Genomic DNA, 21537 nt, shown 5'->3' on the forward strand with positions numbered 1-21537 from the left:
GGGGAAGCGTGATATAATAAGTGTTAGACAAGATAATGCATTACTCTACTCCACAAGAGCTGTGCATTAAGGCAAGACCTATTCAAAGTTGGCAGCATGAGAGTATCACATCCTCAGGGGTGAGATGCTGGTTAATGTATTCTTCTGATGTGAAAAAGGACAGAAAGAGAAGAAAGACATAAAAGAGCAAGACAGAGACAGATGAGCATTTATTAGGCTTTAGATTTATGTAACTTCAAAACACATCAGAACACATCTGAGATTTCGTTGTTCAAGTCGAAAATAAATTATTCATTTTATTATTTACTTATTTATCAGCCTTGTTGCATTTTAACACATCAGTACAGTCAGTAATATGCTATGAGATCTACTTTAAGTGATGCCTTCTTTGTCCATGAATTCAGTATGTCTAAACAGTTGGAAGGAAAATGAATGCCCTCCAAGATAGCTATCACCATTTTAAAGTTACTGGTTTCTTGGTTTCCATTAGAGCAACAGCTGCTAGTCGCTGATAGCAGATAATGATAGAGGGTCAGCACACATGACTAGAATAGAATAGAATAGTCCTTTATTGTCATTGTACATGTACATGTTCACACATCCTAATGAATTAATTTAAAAATAAGACAATATGCTATAATCACCTGGAAGCAGCCTTCAAGATGATTTAGATTTTACTTGTAGGATTTATGACTGCATGGACTCAATGCTTCGGTCAAAGCAAGGTTCACTGAGCACATTAAGCAGAGTTTGTGAGCCCAGCTGTCCATAAGGAAGAAGGGGTGGGGCATAGCAACAGGTGACTAATGGGGAAACCGTGAGCATGTGTGGATGTGTGGATGTGTGTACTGTAGCTGTGCTCTATAAAGTAGACTTATTGGTCCATTTTTTTCAACAAGAGTTAAACTTAGTCTTGAACAGCTACACAAAATGTCATCTTCAAAGCATGATTTCACTCATAATTATTTATCCTTTGGAAAAATTATCACTTTTTTTAGTGAACAGTATATTTGAATTAAATCTAAGTGTGAAGCATTGAAAGTTGCAGGGTGAGTTTAGAGCTTTTTTGTGTAAGGGCAATAAACAATAAAATATGGTCCTGAGAAATGATCTAACTACAGTAGCTGGGTAGCTGGGAATTAAAGTGACCATTTCCCTTTTGTGTCTGCTGCTCCTTAGACCCTTTTTATGATAGATTGTAGCATCATGTAATAAAACGAACTGTTAAAGGTAGAAACGCAAAATGATGACTCCGCGGGGGTCTAAGGTAGAAAACCAAAATGACTGCTCTCCGGGGGTCTAAGTGCTAATGTCTCATTCTGCCTTTTTTGTAAGCAGTCTGATTTTTATTTAAAAATCACCAGAGTAACTGCTAAAAGTAAAAATAGTGTTCTGATTAGTTACATCCATAAACAAACATTCTCCTCTTATCAGATTTTTTTCCTGATCCCATTGCTATAATAAAAGAAATGGTGAAAACGGTTGTGAAAACAAAAAGGGAGAAACCATCTAAAAAGGGTCAGTGAGCTGTGCAATGCCACGCAGCCTGTTGCCTGCAAGGCCACGAGAAGGAGGAACCACATGCAACTGAGCCAAGTGTGAGACCTGCTGGGACTGCAAGACTTTTGGCTCTTAAACTTGTCTCACTGGGCAGTTATTTTATGACAGGCAGTTATTGAAGCCCTTTTTTTCTGCCCAATTTCTAGTCTGAGTAGTTTGAGTACTACTGATCTGTTTTAGCAATGTCGCCAGACAAGTTTGTGAGTTATGGGAAATGCAGAACCCCACATTGCTCTTGGGTATATGACATTTAGCCTGCTTCACCGGACTTAAAGCCACAGTAGAGTACAGTGAAGTTTGTGTGAAACACATGTCTTTAATATGCAGAAGAGGGGTAATGGATATATTGGAAAAAAATGGTAAATGGCCTGCATTTGTATAGTGCTTTACTTGGTCCCTAAGGACCTCAAAGCGCTTTACACGTTCAGTCATCCACCCATTCACACACACATTCACACACTGGTGACGGCAAGCTACATTGTAGCCACAGGAACAAAGGATGTTAAAGTAAAGCTGCATGGCAGAACAAAAACAGGAAAACCTCAGAGGAGATTGATTGATATAGTGAAGGAGGACATGCAAAGATTTGGTGTGACAGAAGAGGACGCTAGTGATAGACTGAGATGGAGGCAGATAACCCGCTTCTTCTATGGTAACCCTAGAAGAAGAAGAAGGAAAAAGAAGAAGAAGGAAAAGTACCTTAAATGGAAAAAAAAGTCTGACGAAACAGTTAATTAAAAAAAAAACTTTTTTCTTGTGTCACAGGTAAAAAAAACACTTCTATGATACACCTACGCTTCCTCAATTATAGCTTTTCCACCAATCGTCCTCGCTCCTCTGTCCTTTAGATGCAACTTTGACATGATGCTAAGATTGATTTACGGCTCAGAGGCAAGATGACAAAGGACAGAATAGATGAGGAGGTAATGAAGTCAATGTTCCTTCCCAGTGAAGAGAGAAAAGAAAAAGGAGAAACTATGATAGAAAACCTAAACTGGAGCAGAAGAAAACTGGATTCCAGTGGAAGAAAACAAAAATTAACAGGAGGGTTACTGATTAGATGATTGATCACAAGTAATCACAAAGGCAGATAAAGACAAGAAGTAAAGAAAGAAAAAAAAGAGGGGACTAGTGAAGCACTGACAGTGATGCTTGCCCTCACGATGACTCCGACCTCTGTTCAGCGTCAGAACCAGCTGTCTCTCAGCAGCACAAATGAGCTGAGGGGGCAGCAGCTGGACAAACGGACTTCAACAGGCAAACTGACAGTAAAAGTTTACTAGATAAAAGTTGGCTTCATGTCAGCTTATACTGACTTCCCTGGACTTTAAACATGCTCACACTTTGAGCCTGGAACAGTTTTATACTCGTTAGACACGAAATGAGAAGCTCTCGAACCATCTCACCCACGCATCTTGTTTATGATAGTGAAATGTGACTCAGTGCACATACGGTACAGATCATCCCAGGTTCACTGAATTTAGACAGTTGGGGACACACTTGGTTGGAGTTTAGACAAACAGGTCATCTGAGGGCTCCCGCTCCAACTCTGAAAGGATGACATTAAAATTTCATCACGTTTTTTCCACGTCCTCAGCTGTATGCATAAGTGTGCCAATGAGTTAAACGGTGTGAAATTAAATGAGGTGCTAGCCAGCGATGTCAATATTGCTACAACAGAAGGATAGCGCAGCAGAAACTATAGTGTGTATGTCACAAAGCATGACACTTCCTCACTACTAAATGAGCTGCTCCCTTGACGAAAATGATGTGTCTTAATTCGTGCTTGACCCCTGTGACCATGAGGAAAGTGGTAGCCTCACAGCCACAGGGGAAAGTAGCCCATCCCCCCTTTTCTTTTAGCCTCCATTGCTCTAATGATTGCCTCTCTTAGGCCATTTGTCATGTATACGTGTGTCTATGCGTGCGTACGTCCTTGTGTGTGTGTCCAGGTTCATTTGAAACCAGAGAAAAGTGGGTTGTACAGAGGTTAGATGGGAGTTGCCAGGGTCAAAGGTCAGCAGGAAAAGCATAGACCATTTCAAGAAGCTTTTAATGTAATGAAATTGATGAAATTGACACATTTATGCCTGCGCATTTTGAGTGATGGACCAAAGGATGACAAAACGCTTACTAGTGAAATTGATTAAAAAAAAAAAATTTTTAAACTACAATAAAGTTGTTTTTTTTAAAAAAAGGTAAAAAAAAAAAAAAAAAAAGAAAAAAAAAAAAGAAAGGAGAAGGGAGGTGAAAAAACATCATTTTCAACATCCTGACTCACCATAACAAGCTTAATGAAGGCCAAGTAGCCTCGCTGAGCCAGTTAAGAGTAGACTGTCATATTCAAGGGTTGAATGCTGGGAAGTGGACACAATCCCAGAATAGAGAACACGACTCAGCATGAAAGCACAGCTGCCTTACTTCTGACCACTTTATCCCCTCTGGCTTAGCTATGTGTGACTGCTGAGAAAATTTGTGCTCTTCTCTCTCCCATTTGTACACTTCAAAACCACAACCTCAAGCTGTTAGGTGCTGTGCAGCAATCAGCTTGAGGTTTCATACCCTTTTATAACCGATAATGAGGTTTCATACACAAGTGTAGTGGGGTTCATACATTAAGAGAAGATAAATGTGATTCTATGCTAAAAAATAGTAAATATAATGCAGCAAGGATTATTGTTCTTCAGTAAGTTAGCATTGTTCAGCTTCCATTGACAAAATTTTAATGGGATTTCTTTTTACAGGTGTTTTTATTTTTACTGCAGAAAATAAGGTATGATTAGCAAATCGTCTTAGGAATAATAGCTTCAAAATTCACATCTGGGGTATTTATATACATACGTCATGTCGAGACCATAAACATATCTAAAGCTTTTATTAACTACAGGCTTTACAACCATTAAAAGTTTTTATTTCTGAGGTTTAAGACTTATGTCTGTAATCCTCCGTTAAAGCCACTTGTCATGAAATAAGTACTAATTAATTAAAAGTGCAACTGTCAACTAAAATTGACATTTTAATGATAATTTCACTCTGGAACTTGGATTTTAATGTCAGGCTTTTGGCCATCATTCCGTTAAGAAGTGAATGCGGGCAGTGAGACATGCCAAGAAAAAGTTGGAGGAGGAAATGCAAAAGTCAACCTTTTATAATTAAAACGTCTTTAGTAATCCTGTAAACAGAAGTTGTTTTTTTAGACTTTTGACTTTCAACTTCTTAGCAAATCCATAATTCCAAATCAAATGCACAGACTCTAGCAGTGACTGCATTACTTCTTCATGGCATAAATTTAAGTGTAGATTCAACAAGGTGCTGGAAACATTGCTCCAAGATTTTTCTCCGTAGAAAAATAAAAGCTTCACATAAAAGCTTCACACATTCACTGTTGATTTAACTGCACATACATGTAATGCGAATCTCTTGTTCCACCACATCCCAAAGGTGCTTTGTTGGATTGAAATCTGGTGACTGTGAAGGCCATTTGAGTAAAGTGAACTGATCGTTATGTTCTGGAAAGTAGTTTGAGATGATTTGTGACACGGCACGTTACCCTTCTGGAAGCAGCTATCAGAAGATTGGTAGACTGTGGTCATAAAGGGATGGACATGCACGGGTAGGGCCCAAAGTGTGCCAAGAAAATATCCCCTACACCATTACATGATTAGCAGCCTGACCTGTTGATAGAATGAAAGATGGATCCATGCTTTCCTGTTGCCTAGATTGAATTCTGACTGCCATCTGAAGGAGGCCACAGAAATCAAAGACTCGGCAGTGTTTTTCCAGTCTTTCATTGCCATATTTCATTGAACCCATGTCACGTGCTGCCTCAGTTTCCTGTTCTTAGCAGACAGGAGTGGAAACTGGTGTGTTTTCTACTGCTATATATTTAATTAGGTTCCTGTTGTCTTCCTATTAGCTATAAGCAGTCTAGCCACTCTCGTCTGACCTCTGGCATCAACAAGGCATTTTTAACCCAGAGAACTGCCAGGCACTGGATATTTTCTCTTTTTCAGACCATTCTCTATAAACCACAGAGACGGTTGTGTGGACAGAAATCGCTGTAGGTGAGGAGTTTCTGAAATACTTAGATAAGGACCATTCTGAAAGATCCTACAATGGCAAATAAATTACCCCGGGGAGAGATATTGAGGAGACTGTTGTCTTCAAAGGTAGTTTACTTAGAAAGATGGTTACTGGGCCAAGGGTAACTGGAAATCAACATAAGTAAAGATCGGATATAAGCGGACTGACTGGGGCTAACTCCTGCCCCCTAGACAGGAAGTGGTATTTTCAATATGCTTTAACAACATGAACACATTTTTTAGATAAATGTCTCAAACTGTCCTTGAATACGACTTTGTTTCTACTTTTCAAATAGTGAAGCCCCATCATTCAGAGTTTACATGAAAAGCACACAGAATTTTTCAACGGGTGTGGAGTTTGTAATCCAGCATTAAAAGACGGTTCCCAGATGGAGTTCAGTAGAAGGACTTCCTCCCAGTATTTTTCTCCTATCTGTACTTTTATACCAAATGTATTTCTACATCTTTATGAGGAAGCAGCAAGGGATTTTTAAATAAATACCCCACAGACTGTATTCTTATGTTTTTTGCTGTCAAAGCGTTTGAAGAGTTTGTCATTAAACACTTTTTTTTTCACATCTCACTGGTTAGCAGGCACTAGCAGTTCGATGGCAGCCAAGTCTTCTCATCTCACTTGAAATCTATTGTATTAATAGTCCAATTTCATGCAGCATGAAGTAAATCTAGGAAAAAGCACATCCGTTTCTTTGTTTTCAAACATGACCTTACATTGTCATTCAGCAGTAGGGGTTTTCAAGTACGCCCAAATCATTTCCAAGCCTTATTGCTAGACTTTTTGTTTTCTTTCCTTCTGTTTTACTCACAGAGAAAAAAAGCAAACAAATCTGACACCCAGAGCCGAGTGAAAATCTAGAATATTGATTAAGCATTGTTGGACGTCATCCTTACTGAATCACTGAAAAATCAGCCTCACACCACCCCAGAGGCCCAGCATGCTCGTGTGCAAGCAGCGCACAAGAATCCAGGGCTCAATATCCAATCTCAGAATTTCCACTCCAGCGCCCTCTTGCCTTGTAAACATCCTCATGTTTTTATACTCTGAAGCCAGTCTGCAGATCCACATCTGATCTCTTAATTCCATCAAAACTGTCACAGAAAAAGCATCCAAAAGCAAACCCCCTCCCTCCTTAAGTCCCATCAAGTTGAGTTATGGTTTCCAAGAGTGGGTGACAGTTTGAAAGCTAAAATCCTCCTCTAATAGTAGTAATTTGGGCTTCTAATCTGTTCTTAGAGAAGAACAAGCCTGATACTATTACTGGAAGCTGAGAACATGCACAAAAAGGATAGGGATGTTTGAGGATGCCAGAATGGATGTAATTGAGCCATTGGGGGATAGTGCATCTAATAAGCAGCAAGCTTGACAGAGCATTGGAGAAGACAAACAGTCACTTTCTGCCCCTCTTCCTGTCTTTTTCTTCGTGCCTTTCCCTCCTTTCTTACATGGGCTTTATCCCTCTGGTGTAAAGCTACCACTAATGGCTTAGTATACTATTTCTGCTTGGGTCTTTCCTCTTAATTCACTTTATTTTGTCTTTCTCCCTCCAGCAGTGACACTGCTGTCTGTCTGTTTGTTGTGTCTAATTTTGCAAATTAGGACTTCATATAGTGAAAGCTTACATTTCCATCACATAACCTACCTATTGCTTCCTTACCAAGTTTAAATGAACTCGGAGTGCTAGAACTTTCCTTCCTCTGCCCCTCCCCCAGCTGGTTTTCCTCCTCCTACATGTATCACAACAAAGTACAAAGGAGACAAGTGATGATATCTTCTCCTTTATTGAGGTCAATAACACCATAATTGCAGGCTTTGTAAATGTCTCTCGGCCTCATTATCCTCTATGGTAGGACGTTATTGATGCTTCAGCCTCTCCTCTATATTTTCCTCTTAGCGAGTCATGCAGAGCGTTTTAGCCTAGCCCCCTGCCTAGCTCTGAAGAGCTCTGTTTAAGTAAAGCCTTGACAGTATTTATTTTTTGTGCTCTATCAAGCACTTACGTGAGGGTAATTACAGTTGCGGAAGAGCTGACTTGACATTGCATGAGATAACTTTGAAATGATGGGGCAATGCTGGTGGGCAGTCGTGCATGGAGAGACAAGGTGTAGGTTACAGGAAGTTGATTCCACTGGGACTGGTTTTATAGGTGAACTTGAATATTGAATTATATTGTTATGCTAAACTGAACTTCTGAGCAACACTTCAGGTGTTTACTTAGCTTTGAATGGCAGGATTTGTGGGATGTTGCTTCATGTTTTAACTGTGTGGGGCTTCCTGGTCAAAGACAATTACATAATAATCAGATAATATGAGCACCAAAAGAACCACAAGGTATATTTACAGAAATCTTTCAAGTTCTTTTTCAGTTATTCATTTCTTTAGCACAGCTTAATTTTAATGCCTTGTGTAACACTTTTGGATGTCACAGAAAAAATAAATTAATGATGCTCAAAGTAAGATGATAGTGTCTTCCGAGTTTCTGTGAAATTAACTAGAGAAAAAAACCCATAAGATGTCCAAGAATTACAGCTGTCACAGAAGATGAGCTCAAAGTGACAGCCTGAGAAATGGTCCCCAAAAAGGACACTTTTGCAGGAGAGAGCATACATTTGTTATAGTTTTTTGGGGGGCGTTGGTTTCTTTGTTTGTGTTTTTTTGAGGCTGTGGCTTTTCTAAATGTTTTGACTGGAAGATCACATATCAGTGTAAACTGATATACTGTATATCAATAGATAGATAATGATCCAAAGACATTATTCCAGATTCTCAAACCTAAGGACTGACTCTTGACAAAACTGTGACTGTCAATCAAATTAATCAAAATATTTAAATATGTTATATAGGCTCAGGTTTGACATTTTATTAGAAATAAATATATAGAACATTGTAGCTGGTCCCTTATTTCCCAAGTGGTGGCACAGGAAATGGATGAGAATGTCAAGAATTTCAGCAAAGAAGCATTTCCTGGCGCAACCCTCAATTTATCCAGGCTTGGGACTGGCACACTTCTTTTAGTTAAAAAAGATCACCCTAGTAGCTGGACATTACTGTAGAGCAGGGGAAAAAACATTAAAAAGTTATGTACATGTACATCGCAGCTATTTGACTAGACGATTACGTCCTCTGCTAATACCTTTGCCCAACCTCCACCTCTCAACTACTTTTTAAAAAAAAAAATCCTTTTAGTTTTTCAGCAAATACAGATTGCCTTCATGGCTTTCTGCCAGACAGGCACTCGAAAACGACGGTAATCAATACAATACAATACAATACAATTTTATTTATATAGCACATTTAAAAAACCACAGGTATGCCAAAGTGCTTCACAGAATGAGTTAAGAGCAATAATAAATACAAATATAAAGCACAAAATACAAATAAAATATACTAACAGGCGGGTGACATAACTAACCAATAATACACCAGGCATAGTAGGCACAATCAGTATATTTTAACCAATGCACGATCTTTGCCCCAATCCTTACCAAATAGTTTTGTTGCCTAAACTGCAGGAAAACTTCTCCCGTTAGCTCAGATACCTCCACCTGTTGGCAGAGAAATCTTTCTTCTTCTTCTTTTGTCCCTAGCTGGTGGCTGGCAAGGGAGGTTGTTCACAAAGCCAATACGTCGCTGTGGGTGCCGTAGGGTTTCCATCTTGGTCAACGATGCACTTCCAGGCCTTGTGGTCTCCTGCCTTCACCTTTGCTTGCTCGAGGGTTAGACGTCCTTGTCTAAGGTTGTCTTCAATTTGCTTGATCCAAGTCTGCTTGGGCGCGTCACGCTTGATTCTCCAGTGGGCGGGTTGCTGCTGCATCAAAAGGCGATGATTTCTCATGCGGCAGATGTGGCCAAACCATTGCAGTCATCGCTTCCTAATCAGCTCTTCCACTGGGCCTGCTGGTGACATTGACTACGTATCACGCTGCTGATGATCACAGAGGGATCGCAGCGCATTTGGAAGACCTCAAGCTTGTTGAGGTCATGATTGAGGATCTCCGACCCATAGGGAAGAATGGGCAATACCGGTGTGCGGTACAGGCGAATTTTGGTGGTAAGGGTGACGTTTGTTTTCTTCCAGATGTACCATCGGAGGGAGGTGAAAGCTGCCGCTGTTTGACCAATTCTTGAATGTATTTCCGCTGTTGATACCCAGTAGCGTTTTTTGATATGGGCGACATGGGCGGTTGCCCAGGGTGGCATCGTGGTGGGGGCGGCATCACGGGCATCGGCAAAAAAGTTGCTCGTACTCATACTCTCCCGACATCATGCCAGCACATTTTGGAGATGTCATAGGCACCGATTGGTTTTCTATCGCACATTTGCTGGGAGTAAGGGCGGGGGATTCTTTGACTGGCTGGAGTGGCATCTAATAATCTACCCGCAAAATAAAACAAAATAAAAACAAACCAACAAACAGGAAAACACCAGACATTATGATACAGGCTTATAATTTGCATCGAAGATTTTTCGAAATTCTATACGTGAAAAGTGAGTGCGAGAGGCGAGACAACGAGGCTCCAGTTACAGCAGTGCAAGTAAACAAACAATAAATATAAGAAGAGTAAGAATATAAATATACACTTTAGGACTAGGGGTAAAGGGATCAATAACAATGTATAATTTACAGTTTAATGATTTAAAGTCTCACACAACCTGTCGAAAGGGCAGGGGGGCCAGGTGCTTCCAAATAGAGCACATTTCATTCATAATGTTGTCAATCCAAGCCCATTATGTATTCATGATTTGAATCCTGGGTTGTGCAAAATCCCAGAAATAAATCCAAGACAAAGTGAATCTGTGAACCAAGGTGTAGATCTATTAGGTTATGTCGTGGTGATCCACGGGTTGGGGGATAGGTGTTCATACTGGAGTGCAAAATTAAAACCAATGGAAGATGGACAAGAAATGTTCAAAGCCATCAGGTGCTCAGTTTAGAAAAAAGAGAAAAGAAGAGGAGGCTAAACGAGCAAAAGATGCAGGTAAGCAGATGTGTCATTGGATAATGACAGGTCATGTATCCTGAAACAATCAGAATCAGAATACTTTATAATCCCTAAGGAAATTATGTGGGTTACAGTTGCTCCAAGAAGAATCTGAAAAATAGTAACAGTAACAGACTACACTCCAAACAATAAATTATGTTACAGATTTTACACATTTAAGAAACAGCACTAATATATACAGAGTCCAGCTCCATCCCCACAACATTACTGGCCTTGTGGGTCAGTTTACAGTATGTAGAGCCAAATACTGTCAATAGGGCTTCTGCAATGTTCTGAAGACAGTTAAACTTGTCAGGTAGTGATGTCCAGCAGGTGAAAATGCAAGCGCCATGAACACGCACAGCTATGGATTCCAGCTGCTTCGATGTTGCATTAACTGGCATTAACTCAGCCATTTAATGCAAGACAAATCTAGCTGCTCATACATACACCTGAAAATCCCAAAAATGCATTGTGAATTCTGTCTCGAGTCTATGGATGTATCCGTGTATTTCCGTGGTGCTGATGCTGATGCTGAGCGGACAGCTCCTGAAGCATTTGAAGTGTCGAAATGTGGAAAGCTAACAACATCCCTCTCACCGGTAGGCTAAGTTATTTTTAGCCAATTACAAGTTGAATCTGATAGTTGGGGTTGTTAGCTAAGATACCGTCATTAAGACGCGGCACAACTAATGTGTCAATGCGAGCTATTTGCGATGTGCACCGCCATTTATTTTTTAATGTACCTTCTCAGCGTAAAGACAGAATAACTCCAGCTTTCTGTCTTTTTCCATTCTAGCTGAAGTCCGGGACAAACTGCGTTCCTTTTCAGCTCAATACGAAACGCGTAATATTTTCTCTGAATGCGGGACGATTCCGTTTTTTTACGGGACGGTTGGCAACTCTACTAACTAACCTTATGGATAAAATAAAGTTCACTATCAGTAACATCATAGCACCCACCCAGCTGTATAGAAACTCCGTCATGCTAGCTAGCACGCAGTACGAGTTATTGTAACTGACTGTAAAAAGTCAGCACAACGAAAATAAACTCCACCTAAACTTGGTTTATATCTGACCCAGATAGGCTGCAGGTTATAACTTCTTACCTGAAGTTCAGTTCACCTGACACTCGGACCGGCGGTTGCCTCGGGTCTCTCCTCTTGCCTCCCCTTTCTCTCATCCGCCTGCTGGCCTCCACCACTTGCTAATGTGACTGAATCTGTGGAAGCTACGCCATAGCCACCACCAAACAACTGAGTTATTTTTACACACCGGCCAGCACCTGGCCAATCCACCACCTTTCATTTTTTGTACCGTTACAAAAAAAATAAAAAAAATCATCGGCCCACCGGGCAAATGCCCGATATGCCCGATAGCCAGTCCAGCTATCGTCGTGCCATCAGTTAACCCTTCGCGTGCCACAGCTGGCACGCGTGCCTAGGGTTGCCGACCCCTGGCATAGAGGATAGCACTGACCACAACAGAGATACAACAAGATAACATTAATTAGTAGGGATAGCAAAAACTTCTGTTTATGTTTGTTAGCCACTTGGCTATGATAGTAAACAGTACACACTGATGTAGCTTACTGAATCTTTTGAACAGTGTTCGCCCAGGGCACCAAACAGACTAGGACCGCCACTGTTGATGCCACTTTATTTTCTTGCAGAGAAATAACTGAGTCTTGTGGAAGAAGGAATAAATAGGTAGTTAAGAGCAATATCCATTCATTTGCTTAACCGCTTATCTAACTTAGGGCTACCTGTCTAAAAAGCCATTATTGTGGTGTATTGAAGTGTTCTTATTTCTACATTTAGTTGTTTTAATTCTTTTTTCTCATCCATAAATCGACTGTGCTACAAAAAACAACCTTCCTCCCTTCACTCATCTATTTACAAGAAATACAAGGTAACAAATTCCGACTGGGCCATTTGGTTATCTGAGCACTGCTCTGTTTGTCTCTGACAGCATGAGACTGCCACAGGGGAACTGGGGTCAGACTTTTTTCCCTACCCTTGCCCACGTTTGACCTCACACTCTGAAGCACGACGAGCTGGGACTGACTCTCTGTCCTCTTAGCCAATAGTCGACCTCCTCCCCACCATCCATGTCAAACGCCGTGTATTTAACAGCTTCCATTGTATAACCTCTCCCTGCAGGTGTCTCAACACATTAAATCAGAGAAAGCAGAATTGTTGTGACACCTGAAAGTGTCTGTCCTTACTGCAGAGAAATTTCACCTACTGGTGAGATACCAGCACTGTGTAAAGAAAAACAGCAGTAACTCAATTAAGATTACGCTTCCTGTGTGCACTTTTTAAAAGGTTTGCCATCAGACATACTTGTGTCTAAATTTTAAAAAAAAAAGACTTCTTTGGTGAATTTACCAAGAGCACAACACTATATCCACATTCTGAATGTACAACCAGTTTGAATCACTGTCAACTCGGACATACTCTCACTGCACGTCCGAGTCAAAGCCACCGTCACAATATACCACCTTGACTCACATTGTCACCTTGATAAGCCTCTTGATCCATAAGACACAGCACTTAACGTAAAGATGAACAGGGCTGGTAGAAATTGATTCACATCTCTTGTATCAATATCACAATGGTTTCTTTTATTATTGTACATTTTTGGCCACAGTAAGCATGTAGTGGAAATCTAATTTCATGACATTATGTACAATCTTTCATCCTTTAGTCTTTGAAAACAAAGCTATAACAAAAGTTTTTATTCTTTTGAACTATTTCAGTGCATTTACTCTTCCTCTTACTCATCCTCACCCCTCCAGCTGTCTTTCCCCGTGCGACATGTCATTTTGAACTCTGCTCAGATGACTAAACCTCCACATCTCTGTCACCTTCACACTTTCTGAGCAAACTCCCTACCCAGCCATCCATACATCAGACCCTACCCTTCAGCCTCACTACACATACAGACTATCTTGGATGGACGATGTGTATAAATAGAGATTTGAAAGCCCCCTCTAGCCACAATGTCCAATTAACGTCATTCTAAACGCCTACACAAGCAGACTAGTGTTAGTGCTACACTGAGTACTAGTCTCCTCTGACAGCTACACACAGTGCCAGTGTTGGTGTCTGAGGACTGCTGCTCTTATGTCTCAATGCAGCTCCATTAAGGGGCTCGAGAGGCACCATCACAAGCCATCATGGGCCTCGCTCAAGATATAACACATCAGATGGGCTTACAGTGTGTTTTATCCACTTAAAGCTACTAGTGCTACTAGTGCGTTATTATAATAACTTACTGAGTCGTTAACCACAGCTCTAAATATTTTTAGGAAACACTTAATGAACTCTCACAAATTAAAATTCTTCATAAGGCAGTGATACTTTTTCTTTCTGTCAAATTGTTTAATTAAATGATTATGTTGTTCATGATCATGTTGCTTTCTTGTGCCGTGTATCAAGCTTGATGACACATTTCTGGCTCATGCAAATACAGACAGAACAGACAAGAGAAGCCACAGGGTATGATGTTCAACTTTCAGTCACAAACAGCCTCTCTCTTCAAACATCTGCCGCTTTCACACTGCTCTTCTGTATCTTTGCCGCTATATTACTTGACTAACTTTTGATAGCTTCCCTGAAATATCCTAAATTTCTGCCTTGAACTGTAGTGCCCTTGCTTTCTGTTTCAACATACAGATGTGCTTCCTGTACCAAAGAGGGCTGCTATCCCAACAGCTGTTAACTATTCCCAGGGTTTCCCAGGCAACGGTGCAATGGAAAATTCTTGGGATTTTTCATGTGAGCTTTTTTTCCTCCCCACATTTCTTCTTCACGTAAGTTGGAAGTGTTAATGTACCATATGTGTATGTATGTGTGTCTTTTTCCTTACAAATCCAAGTCAGACCTTAAGGAAAACTCACGCAGAAGAACGCTCAAAACTTCTGCTGAGGGGAGGGCGATTTATGGGAAGCCCCCTGCCACTCTACGCCTCTCTATCTTTACCTATACAGCTGTGTCAGGACACTTAACACCCCCGTCCCCAAAGACAGAGGTCCTGGATAAATATAGTCAGAGCTCAGACTGGGGCAAAGGAAAATGAGTGAGTAGATGAGAAGAAAAAACACAAATGAGTGAGAAATTAAAGGGTGAGGTGTATTAAAAAAAAAAAAAAAAAAAGCAAAAGAAATGTGAAAGAGTCAAGGAAAATAAAGTGAGTAAATAGCAAACGTTATTCGCCGTCAAAGATTTTGCACTGTTGCATGTTTATGTGTAACAGATATTACCCCGTCAGCTGCCTGATTCTGAGCGTGCCTCCTGAAATATACCTGCTGGCACTAACTCCCTTACAGCCAAGACGAAGTCACAGCCAAGGAAACCCTAGACGGCCCCGAGCAGATTATTTCCATCTGCTGCTCATTACATTCGATTCATCCTTTTCAAATCTCTCCCGTATTATCAGTGTCATAATCCAAGTTAGATTTGACACTGGAATGAAATTTGAAGGGAAATCTAATTTAATGAATGCATTTGTCTTTGTTTTGTTTTGTTTTTTCATTAGATGAGACATTCTTAATCGCCCAGTCTTTGCCAAAGCACGAAAGAAGAAAGGCTCTACGGCTCTGTGACTCAATCAGCAAACAAAGCCCACAGCCTTTTGACTAAAATAAAGCAGAATTTATAAAAATAAAAATCATAAAGTAATAATGTTTTGGACACAGGGGCTATGGCTAGCATGATTCTCCAGGGTTACAAGTTTTTTGAGCCTGCTCTTCAGCTCAGTGATGATGTAATGGAAATTTGCATGTAAAAGTATTAACACGTTTTCTTTGCTGCAAGGCAAAAACTCAACTAATTGTATTATTAGAGCAGATTAAAGCCATGATTATTGTCTTTATCAGCATATTAGACTTTGTTTTTGCTCCTGCAACCTATTCCATTTTATGACTGAGCTGTTCAGCAGCAGTGACACCAAGCACCTGGGATCTAGAGGAAGTCTGGCAGTGAACTAAGGTGCACACGTCTGGCGTCTTCTAGAAACTGAGCCATCATTACAGGCCACTGTTGGTGCCAGCCTACTGGGATGATTGAGTGTCGAGTCAAACCTCAAGGAAACTATGCCTGATTAATAAAGGGGGGGGGGGGGGGGGGGGGAACTTATGAAGAAAACTAGTAAAGGATAATCATAGCCTAACAAATTCAAACTAAAAGCACTTTTAAAGAACTGACTAATATTTCAGATCCTATTAAATCTTATATATACATCCCACATCTGCTCATGTTAGAAGGCATCGTCTCCCTTACCACTCAGCTAATCGATGAACTAAAAATTTACACAGAAGATGAAATTAATAATAATTGAGTGTTTAATTTCCAAGTAATTAAGTGTAAAAACCAGCAAAATTTCCCCAGCTTACACTGCAAATACATTGTACCTTTATGGATGTAGGCGTTATTATTAAAGTCCTTTTCTTCAACTTTGATTTTAGCATTTCGGCTATTGTTGTCTTAAATAAACCAGATTTGAGCAGGAGGGTTGAGTACAAAGTTATCAGCTAACATCATAAAACTAGGCCGGCATGGTGCAACCATAAACAAACAGCATGTGTCCAATGCACAGACACTTGCTAATGCAGTACACAGTAATAAATAATACACAAATCATCAAAATCTGAGCACAGATTTTCCTTTTTCTTTTTTTTTGTGCAGGCTGTTAGTGCCAGGCTGTATACACAAGATGGACATAGCCATTGGGACGCCACTCACTGGTTTGGCTGCATTTACAAACAGTATGGGTGTAAGAGAGAGAGAGACAGATTTCAGCTAATTAGTGCTAAGGAACAGACTAAAGAAGAAATGCTCAAATGTCTGTCCTAAAAACGAAATAAAATTAAACAAAACACACAGTTATGTTAAAAATGCTCAGTTGAAACGGTTGAAAGGTGTGGTTCGTTGGCTTAAATCACTGGAAGTGACGCCTCTAGTGGCTACAGAAGCGCCTTTGTTGGCATCTGTCTGCCACTGAAAGAAAAGCAATGACCATAATAAGCAGTATCACTAGGTGAGTTCTATAAGATTTCATTGCTTTATTGTGAATTAGACAGATACCAAGGCACTTTTTGTGCCAGCAAAGACAAAGATATGTTTGTTCCTAGGAACTTTGATGCTCCTATGCTGGCTTGAAAAAAAACCCTACAAATCCCCGAACCTAAAAACAAAAATTGTATCTTTACAATTTGTTTTCAATATGAACTGGTAATAAATGTTGAACTAGTCCTTTAAGTTCACAGAGGGCTCAATGTGAAGCTTGCTTTCACTTTAAGTGTGGTTTTATATACTTATATATATGTACATGATTTATATCTTGCTGCTTTCTTTTGATATCAAGCATTTCCTCACATTATGCCAACTAATTGCCAGAGATGAGGCCACAAACACAAGACGCATGGCGCTTTAGCTGGTTGAGCATGAAATCTAGTTAGCTTTAAAAAAAAAAAAAAGCAAGTGAGAGTGGTAGAAACAGAGCAGAGGGTGACAGAAAGTGTGGAAATTAGTAGGATGAAGATAAAACAAGCTATATGTGTCAGTGACCAGGGTAGAAGCCAGGAACAAGCATATGATCAAGCTTTAGATCAGAAGGGAACGTTAGCACAATGAAATGGCACATAGCAGCAAAACATTTGGACATTTTCTATGTATTTGGCTGCAAGTGTGGTAACAGTCAGCTGCACGTTGGCAGGATTTATGTAGCAAAATGTCCATATATTATATATGTTTGTAATCAATAAGGCCAAGTAGTCTGGATTTTCATCTTGTCTCCTTTTCTCTTTATCTCCATCATGTCTTTTTATCGTTCCTGATCTAACAGTGTGTTTGAATGGTGCAGAGATCTCTGGGGCACAGTCTATGACATCAGACTGCATTTCAGATTTGATGATGTTAATCATCTGCCTTCTGGCAACAAAACAAGCCGAGAGGGGAGAGCTAAAGAGACACATAGGGAGAAGACGGACAGAGGAAGAACGAGACGGAAACAGAGTGATGAGAAACAGAGTGAGAAGGCGTGGAGGGGGGGCTGAGAGGAGGAGAGGGGACATGAAGATCTGAGAACAGACAGATGCTGGCATGTGAGGTTAGAGATGGACCCTAGAGATACAGTCACACTTCGAGTCCATGAGATAGGGAGGAGAAGGAAGGAGTGAAGGAAGCAAGGAATAAAGGGGAAAAAAGAAAGTAACACAGAAAGAAATAATAGTATAGAAAGTGTATGTAGTCATAAACACTGAGCTACTTAAGAACCACATTTCTGAATTTCTTTAATTAAGGGAAACGGGCTGGGTCGGTCTCTCCATCGTTGCCCTTCTACTTTCTCTGTTTTGCTCTGTGACTTTCACCTTGAGGAGTCGACGTGAAGCTTGTCACTCAAAATCCCTGTCACTACAACAGTATACAAACACTGGCTGAAATTGCTCACAGTGAAACAGCAAGAATTAAAAGAAGCTGTGCACTGACTGATGCTTTTTTTTTTTTATTACTGGTGGCTAGGAATATGTTTTTAAGAAGGCGCATTACAACTGTGGGTTTATAGTTTGACTCTGGCGTGCTTTCTTCTGAAATAAATACTCATATTTGCAAAATAAAAGAGTGAACATGCACCCGCGAGTGAACGTCCACACCAACATGAATATCATGTACACAACCCACAGATCAATCCACTTAGTGCCCGTGAAATATAGGGAGTAGGCTGGCCACTCTGCGAGTCTGACATCACCATATTGAGCCATTAGGCTAAGTGCCATCATAGCTCATCATCTCTCTAGGACTGAACTTGGGCTGCATTTAAAACCAAAACCTGTAGTCCTGGCTCCTTTAGAACCATCTGGAATATCTTAAACCTGTTGATTAAGTGTGAGGTTCAGCATGTCAGCCGAACAGGCTTGCACTCCTACACTTTTGCTTAATTTGGGCTGCGGACAGGTCATCTGTTACATCTATTAATGCTGCAGTGCAAATATGGAAGGTCAAATTTAGACAGAGCCAGAGATAGCTTGACTGTGCAAGCGATATCTCTACTTGATGGCATGGGTTTGTAAACCGAGTTAACATCTTGCAGGGCAAACAGAGTTTTCCACACTGAGCTGAAGTACTGGTCTGCATGCTGGAAATCACAAGAAACTAAACTTTTAAGGAAGGTTTGAGACAACTTTATCACCAATTGCCTAATCAATGCAAGGTGATATTGAAATGTGTCCAGCAAAATAGGGAACTAATATTTTATTTGGAAAACCAATCATCATTTGTATTATCTACTAATCAAGTAACCGTCATGATGAATACATTTACCATTATTCATCAATATTATCAGCAGAAGACGAAAATATCAATATTCTGGATAAATAATGGATTAACTGTCATTTTACCCGTCAATAACCAACTGCTGTCAAAAAAGGCAAACTGAGGAGTATGCTTTCTATATGCTTTCCTATTTACAGTTCAAACTTCATGCATTGTAAACAAATGTGATTCATTACAGCAATCTACACATATAGCCAAATGTCAGAACTATCTGTGGACATGGTTAAGAGAAAGTTCAGACCTTAGTCTCCCTTCTTGGGATGATTCATGTGACAGTCCGCCATATGTCACACTGCTGCAGGCTGGCAATAAATGGGAAGCAGCTTTTAATATCATATTTCACAAAGTTAAAGTAACGGACAAAGCCCGTGTACAATCCTCATCATCAGTTGGCAAGAAGGAGGACTGTTCTGCTTCCGAGAGAATTTCCCACAAAGTGCGCGTTCACAAACTTAATGTAAGCTTTAGAAGCATATTTAGCACCACGTTTCTCTTTAAGTGATTACCAGGCTGCTTTGCATCTACCGTATATCTCCGAACATGCCATATAATGACACAGGTTCAGAAAAAAGAGCCACATAAAAATTTCTATGATACAACACCGTATTACTTTAAAAAGCCAACAGGCTGTTTTCAGCTGTACAGTACTCACATCTGCGATGTTGGGAATTGCCCGCTCGACTCAGACGAAACGGTCGCCAAGAGTAGGAATAGACAAAGTGAGTAATCCATATCTTTGTTAATTTCCCTAAAGCAGGATTCAGCAGATGAACAAAAAAAAAATGGAGAAAAAAAGAAGAAGAATTGCCCACAAATCCAAAGCGCCACTCGTACTTCTCAAACCAAACGCCTCACACCGCCATCGGTGCGCGTTTGGAAACAAATCTCATCCGATAGCTATGTTCTCCCCACCGATGGAGTTGAAGGAGTGTGTTCTTTTTTGGGAGGGGGGTGTAGCGTGTGTATCTGTGTGTGTGTGAGAGAGACACTCTTAAGTGAGTGTTTCAAACTGGAATAGGCTGTTAGAGCAAATCTCAAGCGTGTGTCCAAAAGATTTATAAAATAAAAAAAATAAAAAAAAACAGGAGAAAAGGGGAGGGCGCATTTACAGTAGAGCTCAAGCTCGGCCGGCAGAGCGGTGCCACTCCGCACACTGCAAAAAACATCGTTGGTTCGCGGGGATGAACACGAGGGGTGGAAGTGTGTTTGAGTGATTGTGATGATTTCACCCAAGTTTTGCATGGCTCGGAAAAAAAAACCTCGCAGTTTATTTCGAAAGTCTTTTAGAAATCTTTACACAAATGGGAAAAGTCAATCTATGCGTAGACATGTACACGTGACCTAATTTAAGATTTTAGGTAACTTTAAAAAATCAGAATACACAACCCTTAATGGCACTTTTTTCCCATGTTTTTTTTTGCAGTGTGTGTGGTCTCTTATGTTTGTGTTGCTGAGGCGCAAATGGGTTTCCGGGCGCCCTTCACGTCACCCAGCAACAGTTATTTACGGCACACTGGCCTTATCAAACATGGGAGATTCTAACAACACTGCAGCCCGTGTCTTTAGATTTAAGTTTTCCTCTGATAACCTTAAAGCCCGATATGACCTCGAGCTGATCATCATCATAAGTCACACATTCCACTGACTGTGCGTCTATATTATCCTTCCTACAATGATCTTCTTCCTCACAGAGCTGACTTTTGAATGTTTTTTCATGTGCATTCTTGTAAACAACAAAGTCAGGTGACTTCCAGGGCAACTTTGCTCTTGTCTGGTCACATGCGTTGCTTAAAGCATTTCAGGCCCACAACCCAGTTGTAGTCCATGTCAGATTCAGTCAAGCATCTCAAAAAATAAATAAAATAATACACTCTTCCCGTCCAATAAAAGCTCTCCGTTTTATTATGTGTATCATGATGAACCTTCATTTAATTTTCAATAGCGCAGTGCCTCTTTTTTATGCAGAAATGTGATAATAAATTCCACTGGCTCCAAGGGCTGTGGCAAACTTAATATGGAGTGACATTTCCCTTTGCTGGGACAATCAGCAAGGTAAATACCAGAAGCATATACTGTATTTTCTAACGGGTTTGTCTTGAAAGCCCCTTGTCAGATGCAAAACTAATCTTTCACTAATTTGCTTCAAGCTCCTCCATTATTACAACCCCCCAAAGATAATTCTTTTCTTTTTTTGGCTTGAATTTTTGTCTGCTTGTTTTTGTGTGCATGGATGTCTGCATGCAGATGAGCTGTGTGGGTCACAATAGACAAACAAGGCAAAGTGTTGCCCACCTGCTACGTGAATCCCACAAATAGATATGCTGTGCAAATAGCTGTCTATGCCCCCCCTCTCAGGTTTCACTATAGCTCATATAAAAGCTGTTCCTTTGGGACCTCTTGCCTGGCATGGCTCTGAGGTGGGGGATTGAAGTGTATTTACCGAGCAATGGCGAAGAGGAGGGGCCGGTTTGGAAAGAGTGTTGACCATATGGAGAGAGGAACGCTGGTTTAAAGGTTTAAGGGCTAACATACTATACACTATTTAAAAAAAAAAAAAAACC

General features: G+C 40.4%; 1 protein-coding gene and 1 long non-coding RNA gene across 3 annotated transcripts in view; one reads left to right on the forward strand and one right to left on the reverse strand.

Moving 5' to 3' along the window:
• The window catches only part of LOC143413304 (uncharacterized), a 40386-nt gene extending 25942 nt beyond the window's left edge, over positions 1–14444 (forward strand). Inside the window, exon 3 of the long non-coding RNA XR_013093934.1 lies at positions 14321–14444. This is a non-coding gene — a long non-coding RNA (uncharacterized LOC143413304). The remainder of the gene's footprint in view (positions 1–14320) is intronic.
• The window catches only part of cacna2d1a (calcium channel, voltage-dependent, alpha 2/delta subunit 1a), a 100451-nt gene extending 80434 nt beyond the window's left edge, over positions 1–20017 (reverse strand). The window contains exon 1 of one of the 2 annotated variants that reach the window (XM_076876103.1): positions 19629–20017. In XM_076876103.1, the coding sequence (XP_076732218.1) occupies positions 19629–19708 (80 nt within the window). In that variant the 5' untranslated portion in view covers positions 19709–20017. The remainder of the gene's footprint in view (positions 1–19628) is intronic. The other variant, XM_076876104.1, reaches the window with a different exon arrangement.
• Between the last annotated feature and the right edge of the window lie 1520 nt (positions 20018–21537).

This window comes from Maylandia zebra, linkage group LG17, assembly GCF_041146795.1.
Source record: "Maylandia zebra isolate NMK-2024a linkage group LG17, Mzebra_GT3a, whole genome shotgun sequence".
In the NCBI taxonomy this organism is placed as follows: Eukaryota; Metazoa; Chordata; class Actinopteri; order Cichliformes; family Cichlidae; genus Maylandia; species Maylandia zebra.